This window comes from Balaenoptera physalus (assembly GCF_965194825.1).
Source record: "Balaenoptera physalus genome assembly, chromosome: 5".
Classification (NCBI taxonomy): Eukaryota; Metazoa; Chordata; class Mammalia; order Artiodactyla; family Balaenopteridae; genus Balaenoptera; species Balaenoptera physalus.
Genome location: NC_138884.1, coordinates 131,435,049 through 131,461,245, shown reverse-complemented (window position 1 = coordinate 131,461,245; position 26,197 = coordinate 131,435,049). Strand labels below are relative to the sequence as shown.

Here is a 26,197-nt window from a genome sequence, read left to right as displayed (position 1 = left end):
CCCTCTGTATCCTTAGGCTCCACATCAGCAGTTGGTTGAATCCACGGTTGGTTGAACCTGTGGATGCAGAACCTGTGGATAGGGAGGGCTGACTGTAACCCTTTAGGCATCTGAGACCCCTGAAGACTAAGTGGGACAGTGAGTGGGAAGGAGAGTTTATCCAAAAGGATCACAACTAGCACTCTAGACCAGATTTTCTTACCAATAAATTCATTTTTATTTTTCTAAACCAGTATCCATATCACTAAGTGGAGGTTCAAATGATTTTATCTTGTTTTGGGACATCACAAGTAAAGAATCATGCCACCTTAATAGTATAAATGCTGTTTTCAAATCCTACTTAAGAAATATACAAGAAGGTAAAGTTCTTAGAAAATTATTCTGTGTACTGGGAAAACAAGATTGTTCCAACAGTGGAGAGACAAGTAATGTAATTTTAATAATATATAATTTGATTTCCAGAAATTTCTCATCCTGAGTTTTTCTCAAAGAAAGTCTTGAATTCTTGAAAGTATTACACAGAACTATAAAACATCACACCCGTCAATTTTAGGTGGCCCAGAAAAGTGAAACTTGTCTCTGACTCATATACTACCAAGAAAATTCTGAATGGCAAGTGGAAATAAAATGAACATTCAAATGGGCATATAACCTATTCTTGGGGAGGTGGGTGAGTAAAGGAAAAAAAAAAAAAAGTCAGGAGATAGCACTCTGAGAACTGAGAACATACCTGTGGTGCTGTGACCTTAGCTGTAAGGCTTCCAGCCTGCACATCAATTAGCCATGCGTATTCTAAGGAATCACTTCCCAAAGTAAGACCTTCTGCTGAGAACATAGCATGTGCTCTCAGCTGGAGACCTGACAAACTGATGTGACCTTCCCTGAGCACTTCATCCACAGGGGGTCGCTGCTGAAAACAATAATAAGACTGTAAGAAGCATAAGAAAAATCAGCATTATAATTGCTAGTTGCTTTTTCTCCCAGAGACAAAAGGTAAAAACATGCTATTTGGAAAATATGACTTTGGGATCCACAAGCTCCTAACACAACCTTGTACCCATAAAAGTAGTCTGTGTTAAGCTTCTTTAGTGACATTATCCATAAGAGCCCAACGGCAAAGCGAGACAGCAAAGTCCTAAAAACAATGCCGATCTCTGATTGCTAACTGCCTCAATGAATAAAAAGAAGCAAGTATTCTGACTGAGAGGGAATGTAAGAGGCCAATCTTTTGTGACAAGGCAGGAATCATGAGATTGAAGTATTAAAAAGAAGAAAATAACATGGAAGAACAAAGACCATTAAGACCATAAAACAAGGAAGTAGCAAAGAAAGCCCTCTTCCATAAAGATTTTGAGAATTATGTAAATATTAAAAGGATAGATTCATCTTACAAGAATAATTATATATTCACAACTAAAAAGCAGCAACATTTCAATGAGAAAATTTCTAAGACTTACTCAGAAAGCTAAAGGATATGTCCTAAAATAGGGTATTCCGTGCAACACTGGTTTCACAGATGCTTATTAGAAACACAGAATCAAGTAAGTTTGGTAATGCCCTACCCATCAGTCACCAATTTCTATAGAATCTACCTCCCAATCTCTCACAAATGCACTTAGTTTCTTCCAGCTTCACTGCTATCATCCTGGTCCAAATAATACAACCTCTTGCCAGGATCTCCCAAGCCTTACCTTTTACATATCTCTGGTCCACACTCTACAAAACCACCACAGAGATCTTTTAGAATCAAGTTTTATCATGTTCTTATCTTAAGACTATTACGTGCTACCAAAGTACCTCATTCCTCTCCTTGCAGCACTTTTTACACTTGAAATTATTTATCTTAATTTTACCATGACAGTCTTTTTAGTGTGTGTGTGTGCAGGCCATCTTACAGGGTTAATGTTCCTTGTTTCAACACAAATTTTGGGAACTGCATTCATAAAAAAGTGTTTTTAAGAATAGAGCTAAATCTAATTCATAAAGAATTCTTAAAAGGTCACTTCAAATTGTGACTATAACAGTAGATCTAGAAACTCTTCTGACACATTTTTAAATTTTATTTTCGTCTAAGCTGTGTGACGGTATATAAAATCACCTAACTTCTCCAGGTCTCAGTTCCCTTCTGTTTTATCTGAGGCAGCTGGAGAAGATGGTCAATAAAGATCACTTCTGGCACTGAGATTCAATAATTCTCAGTATAAAGTTTTTGATAGCTTTTTTTGAGCTCAAAAATACATGTGGATCTTGGCTTGGAAGAATCAATATTGTTAAAATGTCCACACTACCCAAAGCAATCTACAGGCTCAATGCAATCCCTAACAAAATTCCAATGGCATCTTTCAAAGAAATAGAAGAAATAATCTTAGAATTCGTATAGAACCACAAAAAAACCCAAATACCCAAAGTAATCTTGAAAAAGACAAAATAAGCTGGAGGTATCATGCTCCCTTATCTCAAACTCTATCACATAGCTGTAATAATCAAAACAGTATGGTATTAGCATAAAAACAGACACATAAGTCAATGGAACAGAATAGAGAGCCCAGAAATAAACACACATATATATGGTCAATTAATTTACAGCAAAGGATCCAAGAATATACAATGAGGAAAGGAGAGTCTCTTCAATAAATAGTGCTGGGAAAACTGGGTACCACATATTAAAGAATGAAACTCGATCACTATCTTATACCATATACAAAAATCAACTCAAAATGAATTAGAGACTTGAATGTAAGACCTGAAACCATAAAACTCCTAGAAGAAGATATCGGCGGTAGACTCTCTGACATGGGCTTGGTGATTATTTTTTGAATCTAACACCAAAGGCAAAGCAACAAAAGCAAGAATAAACAAGTGGGACTACATCAAACTAAAAAGCTTCTTTGTAGCAAAGGAAACTATCAACAAAATGAAAAGGCGACCTGCAGAAGAAAAGAAAATATTTGCAAATCATAAATCTGATACAGGTCTAATACCCAAAATATATAAAGAATTCCCACAACTCAATAGCAAAAAAACAAACAATCCAATTTAAAAAATAGGCAGACGATCTGAATAGCTATTTCTCCAAAGAGGACATGCAGATGGTCAACAGACACATGAAAAGATGCTCAACATCACTAAGCATCAGGGAAATGCAAATCACAACCACAGTGAGATATCACTTCACAGCTGTCAGAATGGCTCTCATCAAGAAGAACACAAATAACAAATGTTGGCAAGGATATGGAGAAAAGGGAACCCTTGTGCACTGTTGGTGGGAATGTAAATTGGTGCATCCACTATGGAGAATAATGGTGGTTTCTCAAAAATTTAAAAATAGAACTGCCGTTATGATTCAGCAATTCCACTTCTGGGTAGTTATCCGAAGGAAATGAAAACACTAATTCAAAGAGATACATGCATCCCTATGTTAACTGCAGTATTATTTACAAAAGCCAAGATATGGAAAAAACCTAAGTGTCTATCAATGGATGAATGGATAAAGAAATTATGGTGAATATATATATATGTACCTACATATATATGTGTGTGTGTGTGTATATATATATATATACACACACACACACACACACACACACACACACACACACACATACAGTGGAATATCAGTCATAAAGAAATTATGGTGAATATATATATACATACATATATATGTGTATATATATATATATATATATACACACACAGACATACACACATACAGTGGAATATCAGTCATAAAGAAATTATGGTGAATATATATATATATACATATATATGTGTATATATATACACACACACATACAGTGGAATATCAGTCATAAAAAAAGAAGGAAATCTTGCCATTTGCAACAACATAAATGGACCTCGAGGGCAATATGCTAAGTGAAATAAGTAAGATAGAGAAAGACAAATACCGTATGATCCCTCTTACATGTGGAATCTAAAAAAAAGCTCATAGAATACAGAAAACAGATTGGTGGTTGCCAGAGGTGAGAGTAGGGGGTGGGGGAAATGGGTGAAAGGGGTCAAAAGGCAAAAGAAAATAAAGTGCATTTGGCCTTAAAGTTGGGGGGGGGAGGGGTTCATGCAGACGAGACAGGGGGTATTGAGGGCATGATGCCTCTATCCGTCACTGCGACCCAGCTTGTCTATTTTTATTATTTTTAGCCACATAGGTTATCACAGGGACCATCCAAATGTATTTTCTAAGAATGTTCAGGGCCCACATATGCATCTGCTGTTAGTATATTAGAGTACCATCAGAAAGTCAGCTATTTATGACTTTTGAATGCCACTGTACCTACACAGACACTTAGGTGAGTTTATCTCAGCTATTTCTCAAAGACAATGAAGTTCACTCTTTGGAAAATACTAGAAAATGAAGGTTGATTTCTTGGTACTTCAAACCCAACATGCCCAGAAACGCATCATCTTCCCCTATAAACCAGCTCCTCCTCCCGTGTTCTTCATCTCCCACTGGCTCAGTTAATTGCCCAAGGCAAAAACCAGGCATCATCCTGGATTCTATCCTCTCTCTCACCACCCACTGCCAAAAAAACAAAAACAAACATGTGGATCTTGGCTTGTCCTAAAGGTAAAGCCTACCTGGTACACCAATAAAGATTCTATTCTAAATTTTATTACGGCTTGCATCATTTAGTGGGTTGAATTGTGTCCCCTATGAAGACATGTTCAATTCCTAAGCTCAGGTACCTGTGAATGTGATCTTATTTGGAAATAGGGTCTTGACGAATGTAATCAAGTTAAAATGTGATTACACTGGATTACAGTGGGCCCTAATCCAAGGAACAGTGTCCTTGTATGGGGAAAACTTAGACACACAGACTCATGGAGAGAATGCCACGTGAAGACAGAGGCAGAGATTTGAGTGATACAACTACAAAACAAGGAATGCCAAGGATTGTTAGCGACCACCGAAAGCTAGGAAAAGACAAGGAAGGATCCTCTCCTACAGCCTTGAAAGAGAGCATGGCCCTGCCAAACACACTGATTTCAGACATCTAGGCTCCAAAACTGTGAAAGAATAAGTTTCTGTTGCTCTAAGCCACCCAGTGTGGGGTACTTCGCTCTGGCAGCCCTAGAAACCTAATATACATCAAAAGATGATCAAGTAAAAAGTGTGTGGTTTCATAAGTCAGACACAATAATAGACCCATCACATTAGATCCTTAACCTTGAAGTTCTGCACTAAGACTAATACTACCAGAAATAAGCAGCTACAGGTGAGTGACCCAGAACTGAGTCTTGAGGGCAGTCACGGTGTGAAGCTTCCCACCATGAAAGAGTATTAGATAGTATACAGACAAAAGAAGAAAATATTTCTTAGGAATGCTAGCACTACAAAATGTAAGCAAATTAAGTAGATAAGCAAATTCCAAGAGAATATGTATAGACTATGCTTGTCTTCGGGGTGAATTATGAAGTGTTAACCACCCAAGAAACAAAACATCACTAAGACTTCTACTACTGCCTTGATATCTCCACTCCCTGAATTCCTTTTCTTATCACCAAATAAATCACACTTTACACTTCAGTCTCTGTACAAGTTTGCCAGTAATTCTATAATTAGGGTTAATATGAACTTTCATAATAAACTCAATAAAATATTTTTTATATCTACTAAAGTCTTTTGAGAATGCAGTGATTAAAATAGAAGTTGAAGTATCGCCAGGTACTCATAAGAAACCAGAGATACTCACCTAAGATTCTCAGAACTCAGCCATAAGAAGATATTTCCCTTTTACCTTTATTAATTTCCTCAACAGACTGAAAAAAGGAGATGGGCTCCCTCTCCAAACGCTTGCCTCCCAAAATAAAAAAACAACCAATTCTAATGACCCACTAATTAGAGAGAGAAGGACAAGAGTTATTTTTAAGGTTTCATGTGACAAGTTAAAATAAAAGTGTTAACACAAGTGAGATCTTTGTGATGACAGAATAGTTCTGTATCTTGATTTTGGTGGCAGTTACACAAATCTACACGTGATAAGATGACACAGAACTATGCACACATATTGTGCCAATGTCAGTCTCCTGGTTTTGATACTATACCATAATTATGTAAAAGATCAACATGGAGGAAACACAGAAACTCTCTGTACTACCTTTGTAACCTCCTATAAATCTATAATTCTTTTGAAATAAAAGTTTTTAAAAAAGAAACACATTCTGTGGCAAAAACTATCATACATTAAGTGTTAAGTTTTAGCTACTACAATAGAAAAATATAGTCAGTTATGACAAAAGAGTGAAAAGGGGTATGCTCTTTTAAATAAGATGATCAGTTACTACATAGACTCCATAGTGAGTTATCATTCATTGATGATTCGCTGTCAGATTCATCCTCTTGTTTATAATTTTACTTTGCTTTGTACTAAAAACCATCATAGTTCTAAAGCACACAACTTGACTAAAAGTAGGAAAGAGCCTTAAAGTAGTGGTAGATGCCAAGAGAAGCCATTGGCATTAAAAAATAATAATAATAATAAAGTAATAATCTACCCAGGAATGTAAAATATTCCCATTTGATGAATGTCACCAGTTCACTTCCAAAAGAGCCTCAGGAATATCTTGAAGGAATTAACAAAGTATCTGGTAGGTACATTAGATGAAAAGAATAAATCATTGACCATGTAGGTATGCATGTTTTCAAGATTTATGGTACTGGTTAATATTAACACTTAGGTTGCGATTTTCAACACCATCTACCAACATTGTATACAATTAGTTTTTCCCTTCCATAAACATAAGAGAAAGTTAGAAAGTATTTCTTTCCATTTCTAAAAACAACAGATATAAAATATAATTGTTTGGGATCATATAAATAAGGAAATAAGCAGAGAAAAAAAAAGAAAAACTAAGATTCTTGAAACAATTCTCATATATATACACACAATACAAAACTGCTTAGTACAGTTAAACTAAAGGTCCCTAATTTTAAGAGCTATATGTTCCATGCCCTGAAGTTAACACTTTGTTCTGACCCCAAAAATAGTAATAATAAATCTCTAAGTCTCTACCATAACTCAGTTTCACATTACCTGATAGTTATCACTGACAAACACGTTCAGGGGTGACAGGACAAGTTGCAGCATGGTCTCCCTAAATCCTTTTTTCATTTCAAAACATAGTCTTTCCAAAAAAGCTGTAGGACACTCAGGGCCATCAGTAGTTCCATGCTAAAGTCAAGCAAAATACCATAATCAAGATACAGATAAAGACCAAGGAAGTACAGGAAAATAAAAATTACATTTATACAATTAAAAGACTGACATTTTGAAAGGAGAAACAGTGCTTACTGACAAAAAAAAAGTATTCCGTACCCAGAAAAAGACATTAGGTTCACTAAGCACCAGAGGTGATTCCTTTCCCGTGCAACCCTAGGAACATGACACGGACCCAGTAGGCAGCACAATGCTCTAGGGCCACACCCTCCCTATCTGGCCTGGCTCCAATGGCCATGGGTTCTTTGGACAATATGATCTCATTTCAAGTCAGCCCCAAGAGGCCCAAGGGTCATCCTTTAGAGTAAACCAGGATACTGTGCTGAATCCAAACCTCTGACACAACTCAACCTCCAGGGTCAAGTCTGAATCTTGATTTTGTAATACGTCTAACATCCCAGACTGGTCTGGAGTTAGAGATAAAGGCTAAAAAAATGTGAAGTCCTAGGACATCCATCAGGCTAACTATAAACCTAGCAACTCAACAGCATGGCAAAATGTTCTAAACTTACATAGAACAGCAAAGAAGGAACTAAAGTGAAAGAAGAAAAACAGAATGGAAAATTATCAGTGGTCGGGTAATTATACTATGAAGAAAATAATAAACTAGCTTTTATAAAGATAAAAGGATAAATTCAGAAGTGTTTTTGAACGTGAATTTTTTATGTACGTGTGTGCACACACAGACACAGTTTCCTACGCTGAGTGAAACTCCAGACTATTTCGACAGGTAAACACTTACAACAGGAAGACGCCCGTGAACTTTGTGCAAATTAACAAGTACAGTAATATCCCAAGGACGCAAGGTAAGCGGATGAATTGACTTGGCTGAACTTTCATTTTCTTTTTTGTCATTTTCCATCCCAACAGCAGTCCACCCAGAGCTGGATGATGTTGACAGTGACAGAACAGGACTTGAAATAACCTCTTCAAAATCCATATACATGTCATCTTCCCCAAAGTAGTTTTCCTACAAATATTAAGAATAAATTGCCATCAAAAGAGATATGTAACAATAACTTTTCACCTTGGAGCCTGAAATTTGTAAACTAAGCAATTCTTTAACCTGTTTTAAAGCATCAGTCTATTTCCTTAAAATGAAAACAAGATACATATATTTAAGGCACCCACTTAATACTTAACTACATATATTTAAGCAGCCACTTACTTGGTTGCTTAGCAAATAAATATTCCGTAGCAAAAAAAAAACCCACAAAAAGTTACAGAAGTTTGTAGTAAAGCTTCACGATAACACCACCTCTAATTATAGCAAAAACTTGCAATTTAGGTCCTAAAAGAAACCTGTGAAGATTAGAAAGCTTCAGTTGTTTTCAATCTGTGCTTCTCAGAGTTCTGAGGTAATAATACCCAGAGATATCCTTTGAGGGAAGCAGATCAATTCACTAAAAATCAGTTTGGCTAAATCCAATTAGCTAAATCTATAATTTATATATTATAGTTGGAATATTTATCAGGAATGTTTTAAGAGCTTTAATAAGAATGTCCCATTTTGGTTACTTGTGACAAAAACATTATAAACAGTTACTAAAACTTCCTTTCACACAGTTCATCCTGGTTTCTTAAGTATTCGAATTTCAGAAGTGTTTCAACAATTAATATCTGGTTTCTTTTGCATCAGAATTTAAATTTCTTTTTAATTGAAATTCTTTTTTCTTCCTATTAATTCCAAATTTAAATTTTGCCTATTTGATCTGTCAGTAGTAATCAAAAAGTTGTTAAAATATTCCAATTAACACTGTTAATTACATTTACTCAATATTAAAACCAAGGTAGTATTTTGGTAAATGCTGCGTTTTGGTGATTGACATATTTATTTTCTGGCTAGGATTCTGGATATATGGCCAATTAATATCCTTTCATAGGAAAGGATATTGAAGGGCTTAAGGTCATTCAGTTAATTACTGACAGGGCAAATATTAAAATCCCAAATATACTGACTTGCAGAACTGGGGCTTTTTCCTCTATTCTCTACTGTTATCTGCCTCTAAATAATACAGGTCCTACTTCGAACCTGCTTGATTTAATTGTGCTTATATAACTCCGAAGCATGGACAAATTCAAACACAAATAGAAAGGTAAATAAATATTGGTTTTTACCCTGAATTCCAACATTAAATTTTTTAAACTCAAAATAAATATCTAAGTGATTTCAATCAACATTAAAAACCTAGAGGTATTTGGAGCAGTAGTTCTCTCTCAGATCATCTGAGAAGCCTTTTCAAAACATACATGTTGTCCCAGTCCTGGAGATGGGTTCATCAGGTTTGCAGTGGCCATGGAGTCCAGAGGCAAGTGGAAAATGGAAGTTCCTTTGGTGATTTTACCTGCAAATGGCCTCCAGACCTAATCATCTCTGCCCTACCTCCCCTCCACACAACTTATCTAAGGAGTCAATGTATACTATTCATGTTTATTAGCTTTCAACATACTAAGAGTTACCAACAAATCATTAGAAATGTTATACTTATTTTAGCTAATTTTTAATAATACTAGCCTAATCATCTCTTATTTTTAAAAGATTCCCTTGTAGTCTCTTACAATTTTTAACCCTGAAAAAAAAAGATTCCTGTACATTACTACAATTAAAGGAAAAAGATTCTCTTGGGCATAATGTTCAATTTGCTACTAAACCAATCTCTGCTTAATTATCTGAAACAGAAATAACTCATATCAGATTCTTTAGGGATTACTGACTCTCCAACATAATAGAAGACATTTGCTAAATTTTATTAAATGTGTCAATGACTGTTTTTAAAGAGTTATAAAACACTAGAAGTGGGCTTCCCTGGTGGCGCAGTGGTTGAGAATCTGCCTGTCAATGCAGGGGACACGGGTTCGAGCCCTGGTCTGGGAAGATCTCATATGCCGTGGAGCAACTAGGCCCGTGAGCCACAACTACTGAGCCTGCGCATCCGGAGCCTGTGCTCCGCAACAAGAGAGGCTGTGATGGTGGGAGGCCCGCGCACCGCGATGAAGAGTGGCCCCCGCTTGCCGCAACTGGAGAAAGCCCTCACACAGAACCAACACAGCCAAAAATAAAAATATAAAAATAAATAAAAAGAAAACTAATTAAAAAAAAAAGTTTAGAATTAGTAGGAAAAATGATTAAAAAAAAACCAAAAAAACACTAGGAGTCTTTTATGTGTTAACACATTTGTACCTGTTGAATATTATCAACGAAATGTACTTTTTAAATCATAACTCTTTAAAAGTTAGCCTAATGTTAAATGTTTAATGTTGGTGTCTGATTTAAGTTTTGTGAGGTTTTTTAATATGTGAGTTCCATCTGTAAGAGTTAATTTCTTAAGGATTCACTAAAAAAATTACCAAAAGGTTGATCAAAGTATCTGGCAAGTAGTAATATATTATGGCAAACTTTTATGATATTTTAACATTAGTGAATGTATACAAATATTTACAAATACAAATAAAAATCCTATTTCCATTTTAAACAACCCTAAAAAAAACCATTGGCTTACAGAATTGGGAAAATGTATTCTTTTGTCAAGTTTTTAGCATGTATGACTTTAAGAATGATAAACTACATTTTCAATTTACTTAGGAGTCCTCTGAAATTTTATTTTCCCAGAAATATTTTATTACATGAGTATCAAGTAACCTACTTTAAGTAACAGAAGACTGTCATTTTTTTTTCCCAGCTAAAAATTCATACTTATCCAATGATACTCATTCCTCAAAAAAAAAAAGAAAAAAGAAAAAACAGGTATTATCAACAATAGTTAGAAGACAGCTAATAAAATCAGAAATGAAGGAAAAAAAGCCCTACAAGTACTTTGTTTCCAATATTGTTTTTTTAAATCTTGATAGCCAGTCTTCTGTTCAAGACCAATAAAACTATTTTTTAATATCTTTTATTTTTTATAATTTTTAAAGGTTATACTCCATTTACAGTTATTACAAAATAATGGCTATATTCCCCATGAAAACTATTTTTTAATAAGAAAAACATATATGTCATATATACCCTTAATCCATGGTTACTATTTTCCACCACTGATATGCTATCACTATTTAGATTCAGATTTCCTTCTTCCATTAAGAATAAATGTAATAAGACTAACTGAAAGGACTTTGGGCTGACACTTAGAGTTGCTATGTAGTCTACATCTTCAGAAGACCTTTCATTTCCATAAAATGTCCTCATAAATTATAATGCACATTCACTAAATACTCTTCTTAGAATTCTTTGTAATAATAATGCCAGGCCTAGTTTCCGTTGTGGATTTTGTGGAAGTCAGTTTTACAGTCAAATAAATACAGGGTAATTCTTTTTTTTCTAGTGATGTATCCTTTAGAATTTCTTGATGTTCAATTTCAATAACTAAGAAAAATATAATCTCAGTTACATGAGTTTTCATATTCTCTGTTTTCTTTTATATATACATACATACATAATACATGTGTCAAACCTAACTTTCAAAAAGTTTTAAAGTTCTAACACTGATACTAAGTAGAACAAAAGTTATACATTAAAATTAATGAAAAAAAAGTAAGGAACATTTAAGACAGGATAACATCTCCATGTCAGCATGACACTAAGCCAAAAACCAACAAAAAAAACAAACAACTTAAAGAGTTACATGTGACATATATTCCTAATAAAAGGAAGCAGAGAGTTCATTGGGTTAGAAATTATTTTATAAAATATGTCAAAACTTAAAAATTTTAAATTTGTTTCAGTAGACACTTCATACAAGTTCTGAATTAACTTGATGAATATAAATACAAATATTTAGCACAACAAACTTTTGACACTACTAAAAAGTTGTTGTAAAGTCTGTAATGCATAGTCTGCATCAAAACATAATAAACTACCAACATGGGTAACACATATGGAACAGAATTTATAAAGAAGTCTAAAGCAAAGGTATGTCTTTCTTTCTGTGTTCTTTGTTATAGTCCTCTTATTTTTGTTTATGTATTACTATGCAATTTTTTTAGTTAAAAAAATTGAGGTTCAATGTACATGTGGTAATGCAAAAACAGAGTTAATACTTCTCTAGTAGTATTCAAAACTGATATTATATCAATATAACCGCCTATACCTGATAACTAAATCATTGCTTATATTTAAATTAAAATATAATTCAGCCTTTTCTGGGAGACTATAGCTTGAAAATTCAATTTTAGATCCTTTATATTCACATGCAATCCCAAGAAAATAAGATATTGGGAGAAATAATATCTGAAGAATATTTTAGGCCAAAAAATGGTCACAAGAGAAAAAAATATGTTTGTGTGTGTGTTTCCTCCCTTTGAAACTGAAGAATTACTTCTTTACTCTTTCAAGAATCTCTAAAACCCTAGGGGAAGAAAAGGTAAAAAGCAAACAAACTATAGGTTTCCACAAATATTAAACACATTTTCCCTTTCATCTTTTACCTTAAATTACATCATCTGATGCTATATGGTAGTTTTTAGTAAATATAATACAGTAACTCAAATACTGAGATTTTACAAAACTTCAAAATTTATTCAGCCAGTACTTCTTCTAGAGAGCCTTTGCTAACAAACCTTGATTGTCCTTCCCTGGCCAACCTTGCTCATCCTAGACCCTTTCCAGAATTATGTACTCCTGTTACTGTACATTAAGGGATTCCTTGTTAGCTAAGCATTCAATATCCAAACCTCTACAATTATGAAATTACAAAAGGAAGCAAATAAGTAAGCATTGATAAAATTAGACTCACACAAACATCCACACTACAACTTACTCTAAGGCTCATGATTGGTAATGTTTGGACAATTAGTCTCTCTTTGATTATCAGATGTAGTAAATAACCAATGGTACAATGAAAATCTAAAGCAAAGTGAATTTGCAAAATCCTGGAAAAATGCAAAATTTCATGAAGTAGCTGAATGTGATGTTGGATAACTGCTCTAATCACAGGTAAAACTATCAGTGATAAGTGAAAATCTGGAAGGCTTAGAGAAGTTACCTATAAAAAGGAATAAATCAACAAGAATTAGTGATGACTTGCTAGGGACTTTTTAAAAGTATGATTTGAGTATCAAAAGAATAAAAATGATATATAGAAAACTGAAAAAGTGCTCAAATATTTTTCTTAAAATAGCCTCTCTTCATAATCATGCTCCAGACAGCAACCTCAAAGTGCTATCATACTATGCAGTCATACAATTTCACTGTAAAAATTATACCAAAATGAATCAACGCTTGATTTGGTCTTTGCTCAAAGAAGTAGTGCATATTTCTTCAGACCCTAAATTTGTCATACTCTGAAATGAATTCATTCTCACATATTTGCTTCAATTTTCAAGATAGAGCTCCAAACAAATCTTTGCTTATTACTTACCGTGAAATAAAGTTGTTGGTTTTTAATAGACTCACTTGAAGTAGCCTTTTCCTGATACAGTTATCCTCAGATAACAAAGTTCTTTTATACTTCTACTGCCGCATTAATTACAATGTGTTAAAATTGTCCATATATATATATCTATCCTGCTATATCCCTCTAGCTTATCTTCTTAAGGACAGATGCTATATCATCTGTATCTTTAGCAACTAGCACAACTCCTAGAACACACTAATTGCTCAAAATAAAAAATGCTAAACTGAGGAGTACACAATTTTTAATAAATAATTTTATAATTGGGTCTAACACCACAAACCTAGTTGACATATATAATATATCCTAAATACTTTAAATCATATAATTGGCCATTTCAAATGGTCTCAATTTCAATTAGACGTTAACTGCTTTTCCTATGTTTAAAAATATGGAGGTTCTTTTAAAATTCTTACCTTTATACATAGAAAGGCATTTAATAGAGGTCCATAGAGAGTTATCTGAGAATCTGGAGAAAGTTCCATTTCTACGTGAAGCTTATCAGGTGGAAGCTCTGAGGGATCAACAGGTGGACGTGAAGAAGTAGAGGGAGAAGAAACAACTCTGTCTGTTTTCTGGGATGGTCTTAATACAGATAGCATTGTTTCTTCCATTTCTGACACTGGAATAAATTGAGGAAAAAAGAATAATGTTTGAGGGGTGCGGGAGGAAAGCACCTCTTAAAAGTTCTTCAAAGAACTAGTCACTAAGAAATTCTATTTTGCAAATATGAAAGCAACTAATGTTGATAAAATATCTGTAGTATATAATGAAAACAAACTTGAAAGACTAATAGTTAAGAATGCAATAAAGAATGGACTTCATTGAAATGTGTATAAAAATACACAAATCAAACTTCAAAGAATCGATGATAAGTTCCCATTAACAAAGGCAACATTCTCATCAAGTTCTGTCAATATACTGTAAATCTGGGTCACAATTAGGCTTTAACTATACTTAGGCATTAAACTATAAAGTTATTTTCACATAAACAGCTATTCAAATGCAGTGTGACATTATCAACATAGACATATGAGAAAGTTACAAAAACTATTCTTAAAAACTTAACTCACTGGAAAAATACAGAAAATATCACTTGACTCTAATTCCACTTTGGATCCAAATAAAGCAGCACTTAAGCCTCAGGGAAACTATAAATGATATGACAGTTGTCAAAATGCATTAAAGAAACTAACATTTCACAAAATCAAGCACTTTAAATATACAGATTTACATATACCTAACTTCATACTCCAGCTCTGCTGCTTCTAGCTCAGCAGACCTTGAGAAAATTACTTACTTTCTCTGAGCATATTTCTTCAACTCTACAATGACAATAATAATTATAACATCTATCCCACAGAGTTGCTTCAAGAGTTAAATGAGATAAAGTAAACCAGGAAACAGCTTGGCCTAGTACTTGATATATAGTAAATGCTCAACGAAAGTTAGCTGTAATTATACCAAAATCCGTAAAAGATTTTAAATGTATAAAATTGCCAATAGATGCATTTCCAAACATTTTTAATTTCTCCTTGTATCTCTGATGTTTATCAATTATAACACTAGATATTTCAACATACAAATTATATAAAAACACTTACATGACTGTTTTAGCTGTTCATCTGCTTTTTGTGGATAAATTGGATGCCATGTGTAATCAATTGTAAGCATGACACTTGGGACAGTCCAGCATTCAACCCAACCAGCCCTTTGAAGAGTAAAAATAAAGTTTCTAGTCTGGTACTTATTCCTTTGATTGTATACAGACACCAGTTACAGATAATCAAATTTTACTGTCATTCTTTTCAAGAATTAGAAGAGTAATTTCTCCACATAAACACAAAATACTTAGATCACTAATATTAAGTACTTACTTTTCTTGAGTAATGTTCCGCCATTTTGGTTTAACTGTTTTCTGGCCACTTTGACATTCAGCAGGAATACCAGTATCATGAGTCATTTTATTTGGGTGGCAATTCCTTACCAGCATAAACAATGAATATTTACTAGGGTGGCAATCTGGTAGAAACAAATGAAGATCAACATCTTCTCCCTAAAAAATAATTTATAATAACCCAAAGTAACAAAATAGGTACATAAATTTGTTAGGTTACTATTTACAGGCAAGCTTATCTATAATAATCAATTAAACAGAAAATAAACATAAATTTGAAATGGCAGGTTTTACATTGAATAATCAAGTATGTAACTGGAATAAGATCTTACATTGACTGAAACTAAATTCTGCTTAGAAAGTCAAGAAAGGGACTTCCCTGGTGGCGCAGTGGTTAAGAATCCGCCTGCCAATGCAGGGGACATGGGTTCGAGCCCTGGTCCAGGAAGATCCCACATGCCACGGAGCAACTAAACCTGTGTGCCACAACTACTGAGCCTGCGCTCTAGGGCCCACGAGCCACAACTACGGAGCCTGAGTGCCACAACTACTGAAGCCCGCGCGCCTAGGGCCCGTGTTCCACAATAAGAGAAGCCACCGCAATGAGAAGCCCGTGCACCACAACGAAGAGTAGCCCCTGCTCTCCGCAACTAGAGAAAGCCCACGTGCAGCAACGAAGACCCAACACAGCCAAAAATAATAAATAAATAAATAAATAAATAAATAAATTAACCTTCTTTAAAAAAGATAATAATAAAAATAAAATCTCTAAGAAAAAGAAAGTCAAGAAAAAAAATCATGGAAATAAACAGCACAGTTTCTAGAAAATAGTAAGAAGATTATCTTCCATGGATTTCCTTGGATATTTCACATGTAACTCAGTAAAAAAAAATTAAAAATCAGCTAATATAAGCTCAGGTGGAATATGTTCTGTATTTTTAAAAATATGATTGTCTATTTGATTCTAGTAAGTCTTGGTTCCTCAACTGCCTTTTAAGGAACCAAGACTTACTAGGATCAAATAGACAATCATATTTTTAAAAATACAGAACATATCCTATTTTTCCTTATAGGTCCCTGAATCTTTGCTCATTTTGATGCTTGGTTTCTTTTTTAAAAAATTTTTTTTAAATTTATTATTTATTTATTATTTTTATTTTTGGCTGTGTTGGGTCTTCGTTTCTGTGTGAGGGCTTTCTCCAGTTGCGGCGAGTGGGGGCCACTCTTCATCGCGGTGCGCGGGCCTCTCACTATCACGGCCTCTCTTGTTGCGAGCACAGGCTCCAGACGCTCAGGCTCAGTAGTTGTGGCTCACGGGCCCAGTTGCTCCGCGGCATGTGGGATCTTCCCAGACCAGGGCTCGAACCCGTGTCCCCTGCATTGGCAGGCAGACCCTCAACCACTGCACCACCAGGGAAGCCCGATGCTTGGTTTCTTAACAGGCAGCACAGTGGGGTGATTAAAAGAGTGGAGCCCTAAACTATACTGCCTGGGTTCGAATTCTAACTTGGTCACTCACTAGCTATATGACAAGTTACATAAACTTGCCTCCTCAGTTTCCTATTCTGTAAATGCAGATAATAACAACTACTTCAAGAGGGTTGTTCTGAGAATGATTAAATGAGTTACTACACATAAAGCACTTGGAGTAGTGTCCAGCACAAAGAAGATGTTAATACTTGCTGGCTGATCTTATTATTGTTGCTATTTTTTACCTTCATAACCTCCATCAATACTACAACTACTAATGATTGTATACCTTAAAGTTAGGTGTACCATGAATTTTGAACTCCTAAGAGCTGGCTTTTGGATCACGGGGTTTATTCCTTGAATTCATGGTTAAAATTAGGAATGAAATACAGCTGACCCTTGAACAACACAAGTTTGAACTGCACAGGCCACTTACACATGGACGTTTTTTCAACAGTAAATACTACAGTCCTACACAATCTGTGGTTGGTTGAATCTGCAGATGCTGAACCTCAGATACAGAGGAACCAAGGATATGGAGGATATAAGGAGAACTGACTCTAAGTTGCACACGGATTTATGATGGCAGGGAGGGTCAGCGTCCCTAACCTCCACACTGGTCAAGTGTCAACTGTATAGAGAAATGTAAAATCCAGTTCACAGACTAATATTAGAGCTAGAATAAGTTCTTAAGAGAACATACAGATTAGTCACAGAGGTCAGAAATGAGCTCTAACAAAATAATCGACTCAAGGAATTTCTTTTTTTTTTGCCCAGCTTTTTTTTTTTTTAATAGAAGTATAGTTGATTTACAATATTATATTCATTTCAGTTGTATAACACAATTCAGTGTTTTAATGGATTATATGCTATATCAATACAAAGTTATTATAAAATATTGACTATATTCCCAGGGCTGTACATTACATCCCCATGACTTACTTATTTTATAACTGGCAGTTTATACCTCTTAATCTCCTTCACCTATTTCACCCCTCCTCCTTCCCCTCCCCCCTCTGGTAACCACTAGTTTGTTTTCTGTATCTGGAAGTCCATTTCTGTTTTATCTGTTCATTTGTTTCGTTTTTTAGATTCCAAATATAAGTGAAAACATACAGTATTTGTCTTTCTCTGTTTGACTTATTTCACTAAGCATAATACCCCTCCAGGTCATCCACATCATAAATGGCAAGGTCTCATTCTTTTTTATGGCTGAGTAATACTCCAGTGAGTATATACATTACATCTTCTTTATCCATTCATCTGTCATTGGGCACTGAGGTCACTTCCATATCTTGGCTGTTGTAAATAATGCTGCTATGAACACCGGGGTACACGTATCTTTTCAAGTTATTGCCCAACTTCTTAGGGGAACTTGGGGAACTTAGGGGAAAGGCAGAATATTACATTTAACTACAAAAAAGAAACAGGCAATGCTGTGCCACTGAAGTTAGTGAACAATGGTGGAAAACCAAAATACTTCAGGGTGGCAACAGGATGGGCAGGAGAGAGTAAAGGTAAGGGCTGGGAAATCAAACTTACTAATAAACATTGTGGAATAAACAATGTATCCAATTATACGTACTCTTAAAGAGAACCTGGTATTACATGTAGCTGGAACAAAGTCCGTAAACGGCAAAGAGAAATCAATGTTTAGTGTTTCCCCACAGGCTGCCAGGTACACTGCAAAAAAAAAAAAAGAAAAAGAAATTTACTTTTAATTTCAAAAAAATTTTAAACAAAAACTGCCTTAAATACACACCTAAACAAAATTAAATTTAATATGCTTAGTGTAATACAAATTCTGAAATAGTTTTCTGAGAGTCTTATAAGACAATGGAAAAAAAGATCAATTCTAGTATCTATTAAAACCACAAAAATCAATACCAGTTTTCTTTGTTGGTATTTGTCTTAATGAACAGAATACTAACCTAATTTTTAAAAAGTACTTACCATTTTCCTGTTGTTTAGTGGAACAGTCAATCCAATTGTGCTGATTAGCTGCCCAAATCATTTCAAATTGATGAAACATGATTTTAAAATTCCATGTATATGGAACAAATGAAAAAATGTCTGGAGCACTATCGCTTGACCAGTCTTGAATTAAATCTAAAATTATTGAGGCAGGAGACAGAATGTAAAATTAATTGAAATTCAGAAAACAAAATAAAAATATTCTAACACCAAAAAGTTTCCTATTGTTATCTAAAAAGAACTTTTATACAAAAATATTAAAAGGTGATTAAGATGTAGCTAAATGATTTGACAGTAAAAATGCTTACTTACTAATCACAGTTCCAAATAAGAAAACTTTTATGCATTTCATATACCTATTATGTTTTTAAAGAAACTTCAGAAGATAAAAAAGGGAAAAAATATTACCTGATATTCTGTTACCAAAATACCTAACATTGTGGATATATCTCATCCTAGTTCTTTTTTCTATGTAGATTTTTACACTATCCTAGATGTACAAGTTATATTATTTTTTTTCATTGAACTCAAAATTTTGCCATGTTATTTCGTACACATTAACAAAAATTTTGTTCATTAAAAAGATTTGCAAAGATTTACTTAACCATTTACTGTACTTGGATATTTAGACTTTTTTCAAATTTTTGTTATGTATAATGTTATCATGTATATTTTCATGCAAGATATTTTACATATTCAGGATTATTTTGTCAGGATAGATTTAAAAAATGGATTTGCTAGGTCAAAGTTTATGAAATTTTTTAAGGCTATTATAAATCACAAAACTTCTTTCCAAGAGTAGATGATCCATTTATGCTCCTATTAGAAATGTATGGTCAACTATCCATTTCACCGTACCTGCTCCTGCATTAGATTTCTTTCTACCTCTCTCCCTTTCTCTATTTTTGTTTTGGGCGGGTGGGGGGGGCCGGGAGTGGGGGTGATGCGGCTTGATAATTGGTAATTGAAAAATGCTCTCTCACTTTAATTGAATTTCTTAATTACAGGTAGGGTTGAACATTATTCGTGTTGTTTTATTCACAAAACAAATACCTACAGAATGTCTAATGTGTGCCAGACTCTGTTTTAGACTGTGGGAATACAATGTGAACAAAACAAAGACTTGGCCTTAGAATTATAGTCAGTCATCTTTGTTGACTGCTGATTTACTGTATTGCTGATTTGTTGGTTTAAGTGTTGTTTTTTAAAATTGTGTTCATAGTCAGCTCCTAGTTCATAGTTCTTAGTCTGCTTATCCTTTCGTACCTTAATTTTTTTTTTTTTTTAACCTCAATAGGCAAAAAGTCTTTATATAAAGATGTTAGTCCTGTTCTATCACAGTGCTTTCCTCTACTTTTCCTCTGGCATTCACATTATTGCATGCATTGTATACTCCCAGCAAGGATGTCCTTCAATAAATGGTCTCCTCCTAAAAGGTGTCAAGCTCATCTTTGTATACTCACAGTACATAACACAGTGCTATAAAATCAGAACTTTGTGTACTGGAGAGAGGGAAACAACTACAAGTACCATTGTTATAGCACAAACTCTGACAACCAGACAGTCCTGGGTTTAAATTGTGGCTTTATCATTTTATTAGTTACATAATCTTGAACAAATGACTGAAATGTTATCAGTTTTCTCTTTTACAAAATGGGGACAACTTCACAGACCTATTGTGAGAATTTAGATGATATATGTGAACTTTTAGCACAGAAACTGCCACAAGATAAGCACTCCACAAACAGTAGCACTTAGTATTAAAGATATTCTAAGGAAAATAATAGGCAAAAATACTTAAATATTTAAAGTAGTTTTCTTTGAATTTTAAAGGACATCTTTAAACTAAAAAATATTAGATTCAGTAATGAAATCAGAAGTCATATATCATATGAACTCATTTAAAATTTAGCTGCAGGGGCTTCCCTGGTGGTGCAGTGGTTGAGAATCTGCCTGCTAATGCAGGGGACACGGGTTCGAGCCCTGATCTGGGAAGATCCCATGCCGCGGAGCAACTAGGCCCGTGAGCCACAACTACTGAGCCTGCGCGTCTGCAGCCGTGCTCCACAACAAGAGAGGCCACGATAGTGAGAGGCCCGCGCACCGGGATGAAGAGTGGCCCCCGCTTGCCGCAACTAGAGGAAGCCCTCGCACAGAAACAAAGACCCAATACAGCCAAAAAAATAAATAAATAAATAAATAATAAAGGTGCTAATAATTAAAAAATAAATAAATAAAATAAATAAATAAATAAAATTTAGCTGCAATGTACAGAAACTTGTGCACATATATTAGAGAGACTCCTCTCTTGATAAAATGGCAAAATAATACATTTGATATCAAATTTCAATAACAATTTAAATTAATCTTAGTAAGATGCAGTTTTACTATATCAACGATAAAAGGCATATGGCTATTAACCTGTTCTAAGACTAGAACGGAAATTTCCACTTAACGATTTTACTTTAAATATACTTTTATTTCATTTAACAAGCAATCACAGTAGCTCATCATACCTTATAGTATCTACGCCTACTTCTAAAATTTTACTTCTACATACTGCCCTACCTAACTAACCTGACTGCATCCCTACTATCTAACTTTATTCTTTAACACAGTGTTCAGCACTTAAGAGATGCCCAAAAGTCCTCTCTGGGATTAGCCAACTACACAATACAAATTCACCATTCATCAAGCTGATTTTCACACTTTTCTTCCTCATAAACATTTCTGGTTCTGCACTTTTACTCAAACTATTCATCCTTTCTAAAATGAACACACTCTTTGGTAACCTCTTTGTTGCAGGAAAACTCTAACCATCTTTAACAACAGCATGACACTACAGAGACAGTACAGAGGCTACTACAGTCAAAAAATTGTTCTTAAATGTCTCTTGCACTTACTAGCTTCATGAGTCTGCCCAAGTCATTGAATGTTTCTTCAATTTCATCATTGTTAACTCAAGGATAACAATGACAGCTATCCCTTTTCAGAGTTGTTGTGAAGATGATACCAATGAACATGCTTTGGAATGTTTTATGAAAACATACTATGCAAATTTTAGTTAATATTACTGAGTTCATTTACAAAGACCATTTCCAATCTTAATGTCCTTCCTTACTTTCTCTAATTATCTTCAGATCGTATTGATTTCCTCTGTATCCACGTCTTACATGCATTTGTTAGCTTTGAAATTCATGCTTGCACTCAATGTGTGTGTGTGTGTGTGTGTATATATATATATATATACTGTTAGGTATTGTTTTATTTGTCTAAGTCTAGTACTGCACATGCCAATATACTTGAGATTGATAAATAAATTCCCATAAGCGATATCCCTATAAGTTCTCTCTGCGTTGAGATCATGGCTTATATTTGTTTTGAATCATTATTAATAAGTGACTCTCAACTTATACTGGTTGCATTTATCTACCTCATAGTACTACTTAAAAGACTGAGCTATAATTGCTAGTAAAATAAACACAAATTCAAATAATCTACTGATCATCTAAGGAAACCAACATAATTTTATAGTTTTTAGCCAATTTCTATTTTAATGTCTTATTAGTTTTTTTAATATCTTATCTAAACATCAGTATATTCTGCAATATAGTTTCCCTACCAGCTTATACAATATCTTTACTGACAAATATTAAAAATTATGGTAACAAAATATTTTTACTAGGAACCTCAAAAACTACTTCCAATGTGTATTTCTCTTTAAACCAAAAGCTGCTCTTATTACCAGATGGTCTTACCAAACAAATATATTTATTTGGAAGCACTTTCTTGATGACGGCCTTAATCATTTAGATAACAAAATTTTAAAAGTTGTGAAGTTGGTAATCTAAATGTTAGTCTGGGAAAAAACTCATCTACAACTCACTTTATAATTCAGTTGATAGGTCAACACCCTACAAAATGTCCATCACCTGGTACTGGGGCTTTGCAATACCGTTATATTGTCTTCTTCTCCCATTATCAGAGTAAACCTAAGTCAATTTCATTATTGCCTGTAAAGACTTCACTTCTGCCTTTGTTTTACATCTTTCACTCCTGAGGCTCTATATTGTATTTATCATGAAGAGATCTCTGTCCCACATTGAAATCTCTTAAGAACAATTTTATCCCACTAGTAACTGGCATGAAAATGGCTCTTGAGGCATATTAGGTATTCCCTCACACCAAATAGATAATTTATTTTCTGCAAAAATCTGTCAACAGAGAAATGTAAAACTGAGAAAAGAGAAAAGCAATTCAAACACTATGACCAAGTATGTTCTCTCCAAGGCTAAATTAATATCACTCTCTGATAGTATCTTTTTAAAAGAATAAATAAGTTTTTGAAGGACTCTAGAAAGATTTCAGAAGTAATATATCTAAATGTTATAGCTGTTAAATCTGGGAGATGAGAACTTAAGTTTTGTACCTTCCTATATTTTTTAAATTTCTCCAAATAAATTTTAGAAAAAAATAACTAAAAAAGTGAAGTTAAATAGGTATAAGCATAAAGATTAGAGTCAGAGAAAGAAAATAATTTAAGAAAAAACACAATTGTAATTTAGGAAATGTGTACTTGTTTAACTAATACAATATTCAGTCTAAATGTAAGCGCTACTACAAAATAAAGTTTAAATTTTGAGAAATTTATACTTCTACTCCAAGTATTCTTAGCACTGCTAAAGTCTGAGATTGTGAAATTCTGGAGGAAAAACAATGTGAAGTATTGAATGCTTGAAAATAGTGGGTTTTTTCTTTAAGTTCAAATAAATTAAATAATTTATAATTTTAAAAGTCTAAAAAGAAAGAAAGCAACTGGAATCTATTTTAAAAGATTAGCAAAGTTAGAAATGATAAAATCTTAAGTGAGAAGGAAAAGACTACGCAAAGAAGCTATCTATATAAAAACAGATTCTTGAACCAGACTATTTGGGTTTGGAATCCTAGCATGACTTAGTCATGTAACCCTGGACAAATTGCTTAACCACTCTGTAACTCACTGCCCTCATCTGTAAAATAAGGATAATGATAATAAAATTGACCTCAGAGAATTATTATGAGGATTTAATGATTTAATATGTGAAACTGCTTAGAACAGAGACAGACACTAATACACACTGTAAGTTTTAGCTATTATTTTTTTCATATATCTGAATTAAGTAGTACTTATTCAATGTTCAGCTTCACTGACAAAAATTTAACTTGCCAAGGACTCTGTCCAAGTTTCTACTACTGGGACCTTGACTTGAGCCCTGGAGAAGAATTATACAACTGCAAAAATACAGAATCATTCTATCTAATCCCCATGATAAGGCTCCTGATCAAAGCAAAAAACAAATATAGAAGACTAATGATTGAACATATTATAGTAATGGCATTATTATAAAAGGCCAAAACTCTAGCAATAGCAAAATTAGGTCAGAAATTGTTATCCCTATTTCACAGATAAGGAAACTGAAGCTTAAACAATTAGGAAATTTGGCCAACATCATATTGCTAGTAAGTAATGTCAGGACAGGGAAACCTGTGAATATCTTAATCACTGCTATACCCACAAACGTTAGTACTCAGCACAGAATGCTTATAAATGATGGGTGGGTGGATGGACGAACAGATAAACGCAGCAATCAGTCAAGCAAATATTAGGAGTTCTGGGGTAGCCACTGATCCTAGAAAAGCAGACCAACTCTGGCTAAACTTCTTACAGAAAGGCTCAAAAAATGCTTATTTTTATGTAGCAATATTTATGTCATTCAGAGACTAAGACCACATGTTCCCATAATCATAAAATAATGAGTAGCTATCATAACATGCTGCAAGAAATAAAAGAATTTTTTCCACCTAATGATAGCATCAACTCAATTATACATGCCAACAGAAAGGAGTTAAGTAGGGACTCCAAATATAAAAATAACATATTTGACTATTCGAATATACTGTCTGTGGATTACTAACTAAAACAAAATAATAAAGCCACGATGATGCCTAATTCAGGAAGAGAAAGAAACGGATTCATCTTCCCCAACTTATCCCCCACTAAACTGACACAAAATTGAGTTCTTGCACTTCCTCCTAAGCTCAATTTTGGGCTCATATTTTCCTTGTTTGGGTTAGAAGACAGCACAGAACATGTATATTTAAGTTTTTCCTTTGATAAACTTGGCCCCAAAAGAAGTGTAAAAGAAAGTATGAATTGTGTCATCAAGTCCCTACGTTGAATCTAAAAGCAAAACTTATTGACTATGAACAAGTTCACTATGATAAATCTCAAATCTCATTGTATTTATACTTATTAGAAAATTACCTGTGAAGAAATTCTTCTGTGCAAAGATGAAGTGGTAGGTGGCTTTATAAACCTCTAATTCACACTGCCATGTCTGTGGCATGTTCCATATTCGGGGGTAGCTGGCATTGATGTGAAACTGCAAACCAAATGTTAAGTAAAAATGTCAGAGGTTAAAATATGACATTGTGTGACAGCATTAGAAATGAACTCGCACAAACTGGCGAGTAATTAAAACTTATTTTCCTACTGAGCCAAAGAGAATGTCCCTTAGAGATTTTAATATTGCTGTGGCTAAAGGTCAGTATCCATGGTTACATCCAGCTCCTTGAAATACTAAGCCATGATGTGGCCAAAAAACTTTAAGAACAAATCAGGCTACAGTTTTGATACTGTAGCTGAACAAACAGAGTAACAGCCAACTTCATTAACTCTTCTTTAAACGTAATCTGTTAAGTGAGAGGCTCAGGGTCAGGCAGGGTAGAGGGCAATGCACACTGTCACACAGAAGTTTGGCCACCAGTGCCTCCTCGGTTCTCATTTGACAGCACAGTAGTTATGAATCTGACATGATGCTTTGTGGTATACCCCACCTGCCAAAGCTTGGCAATTCTGCAAAGGCAAGAGCTGCCTGGCAAGGAATACCGTTACTGCACAGCACCGTTTATCAGCAATAGCTCAGGAATTCATTAAAATGCTGAATATTCATATTTATAGTATTCATTATATTCTTGGTAATTGCAAAATTTTCTTCTTAATTTACATACATCATATATAAATATGGTTGTTTAGACAAGCAATTAAGGACCTAATGATATCATCTAATATAAAAGAATGCTCTCTAAATATCAGCCATTCTATGCAGTGACTTTTGTTATTATTGTTGTTATTGTTGTCGTCCCTGAGAAAAAATAATAATCTGCTTGATTAATGAGTTCCCGACCTGCAG

The 26,197-nt window shown here is 34.2% G+C and overlaps 1 protein-coding gene across 12 annotated transcripts in view; it reads right to left on the bottom strand.

Moving 5' to 3' along the window:
* Positions 1 to 26,197, bottom strand: part of BLTP1 (bridge-like lipid transfer protein family member 1) — a 204,277-nt gene that overhangs the window by 121,836 nt on the left and 56,244 nt on the right. For 8 of the 12 annotated variants that reach the window (XM_082462683.1, XM_082462685.1, XM_082462692.1 and 5 more), the window contains 9 exons: positions 25,270 to 25,387; positions 18,945 to 19,100; positions 18,577 to 18,674; positions 15,502 to 15,680; positions 15,229 to 15,335; positions 14,041 to 14,246; positions 7,978 to 8,205; positions 7,053 to 7,190; positions 731 to 928 (listed from right to left, as the gene is read on the bottom strand). In XM_082462683.1, the coding sequence (XP_082318809.1) occupies positions 731 to 928; positions 7,053 to 7,190; positions 7,978 to 8,205; positions 14,041 to 14,246; positions 15,229 to 15,335; positions 15,502 to 15,680; positions 18,577 to 18,674; positions 18,945 to 19,100; positions 25,270 to 25,387 (1,428 nt within the window). The remainder of the gene's footprint in view (positions 1 to 730; positions 929 to 7,052; positions 7,191 to 7,977; positions 8,206 to 14,040; positions 14,247 to 15,228; positions 15,336 to 15,501; positions 15,681 to 18,576; positions 18,675 to 18,944; positions 19,101 to 25,269; positions 25,388 to 26,197) is intronic. The other 4 variants (XM_082462686.1, XM_082462688.1, XM_082462684.1 and 1 more) reach the window with 2 other exon arrangements.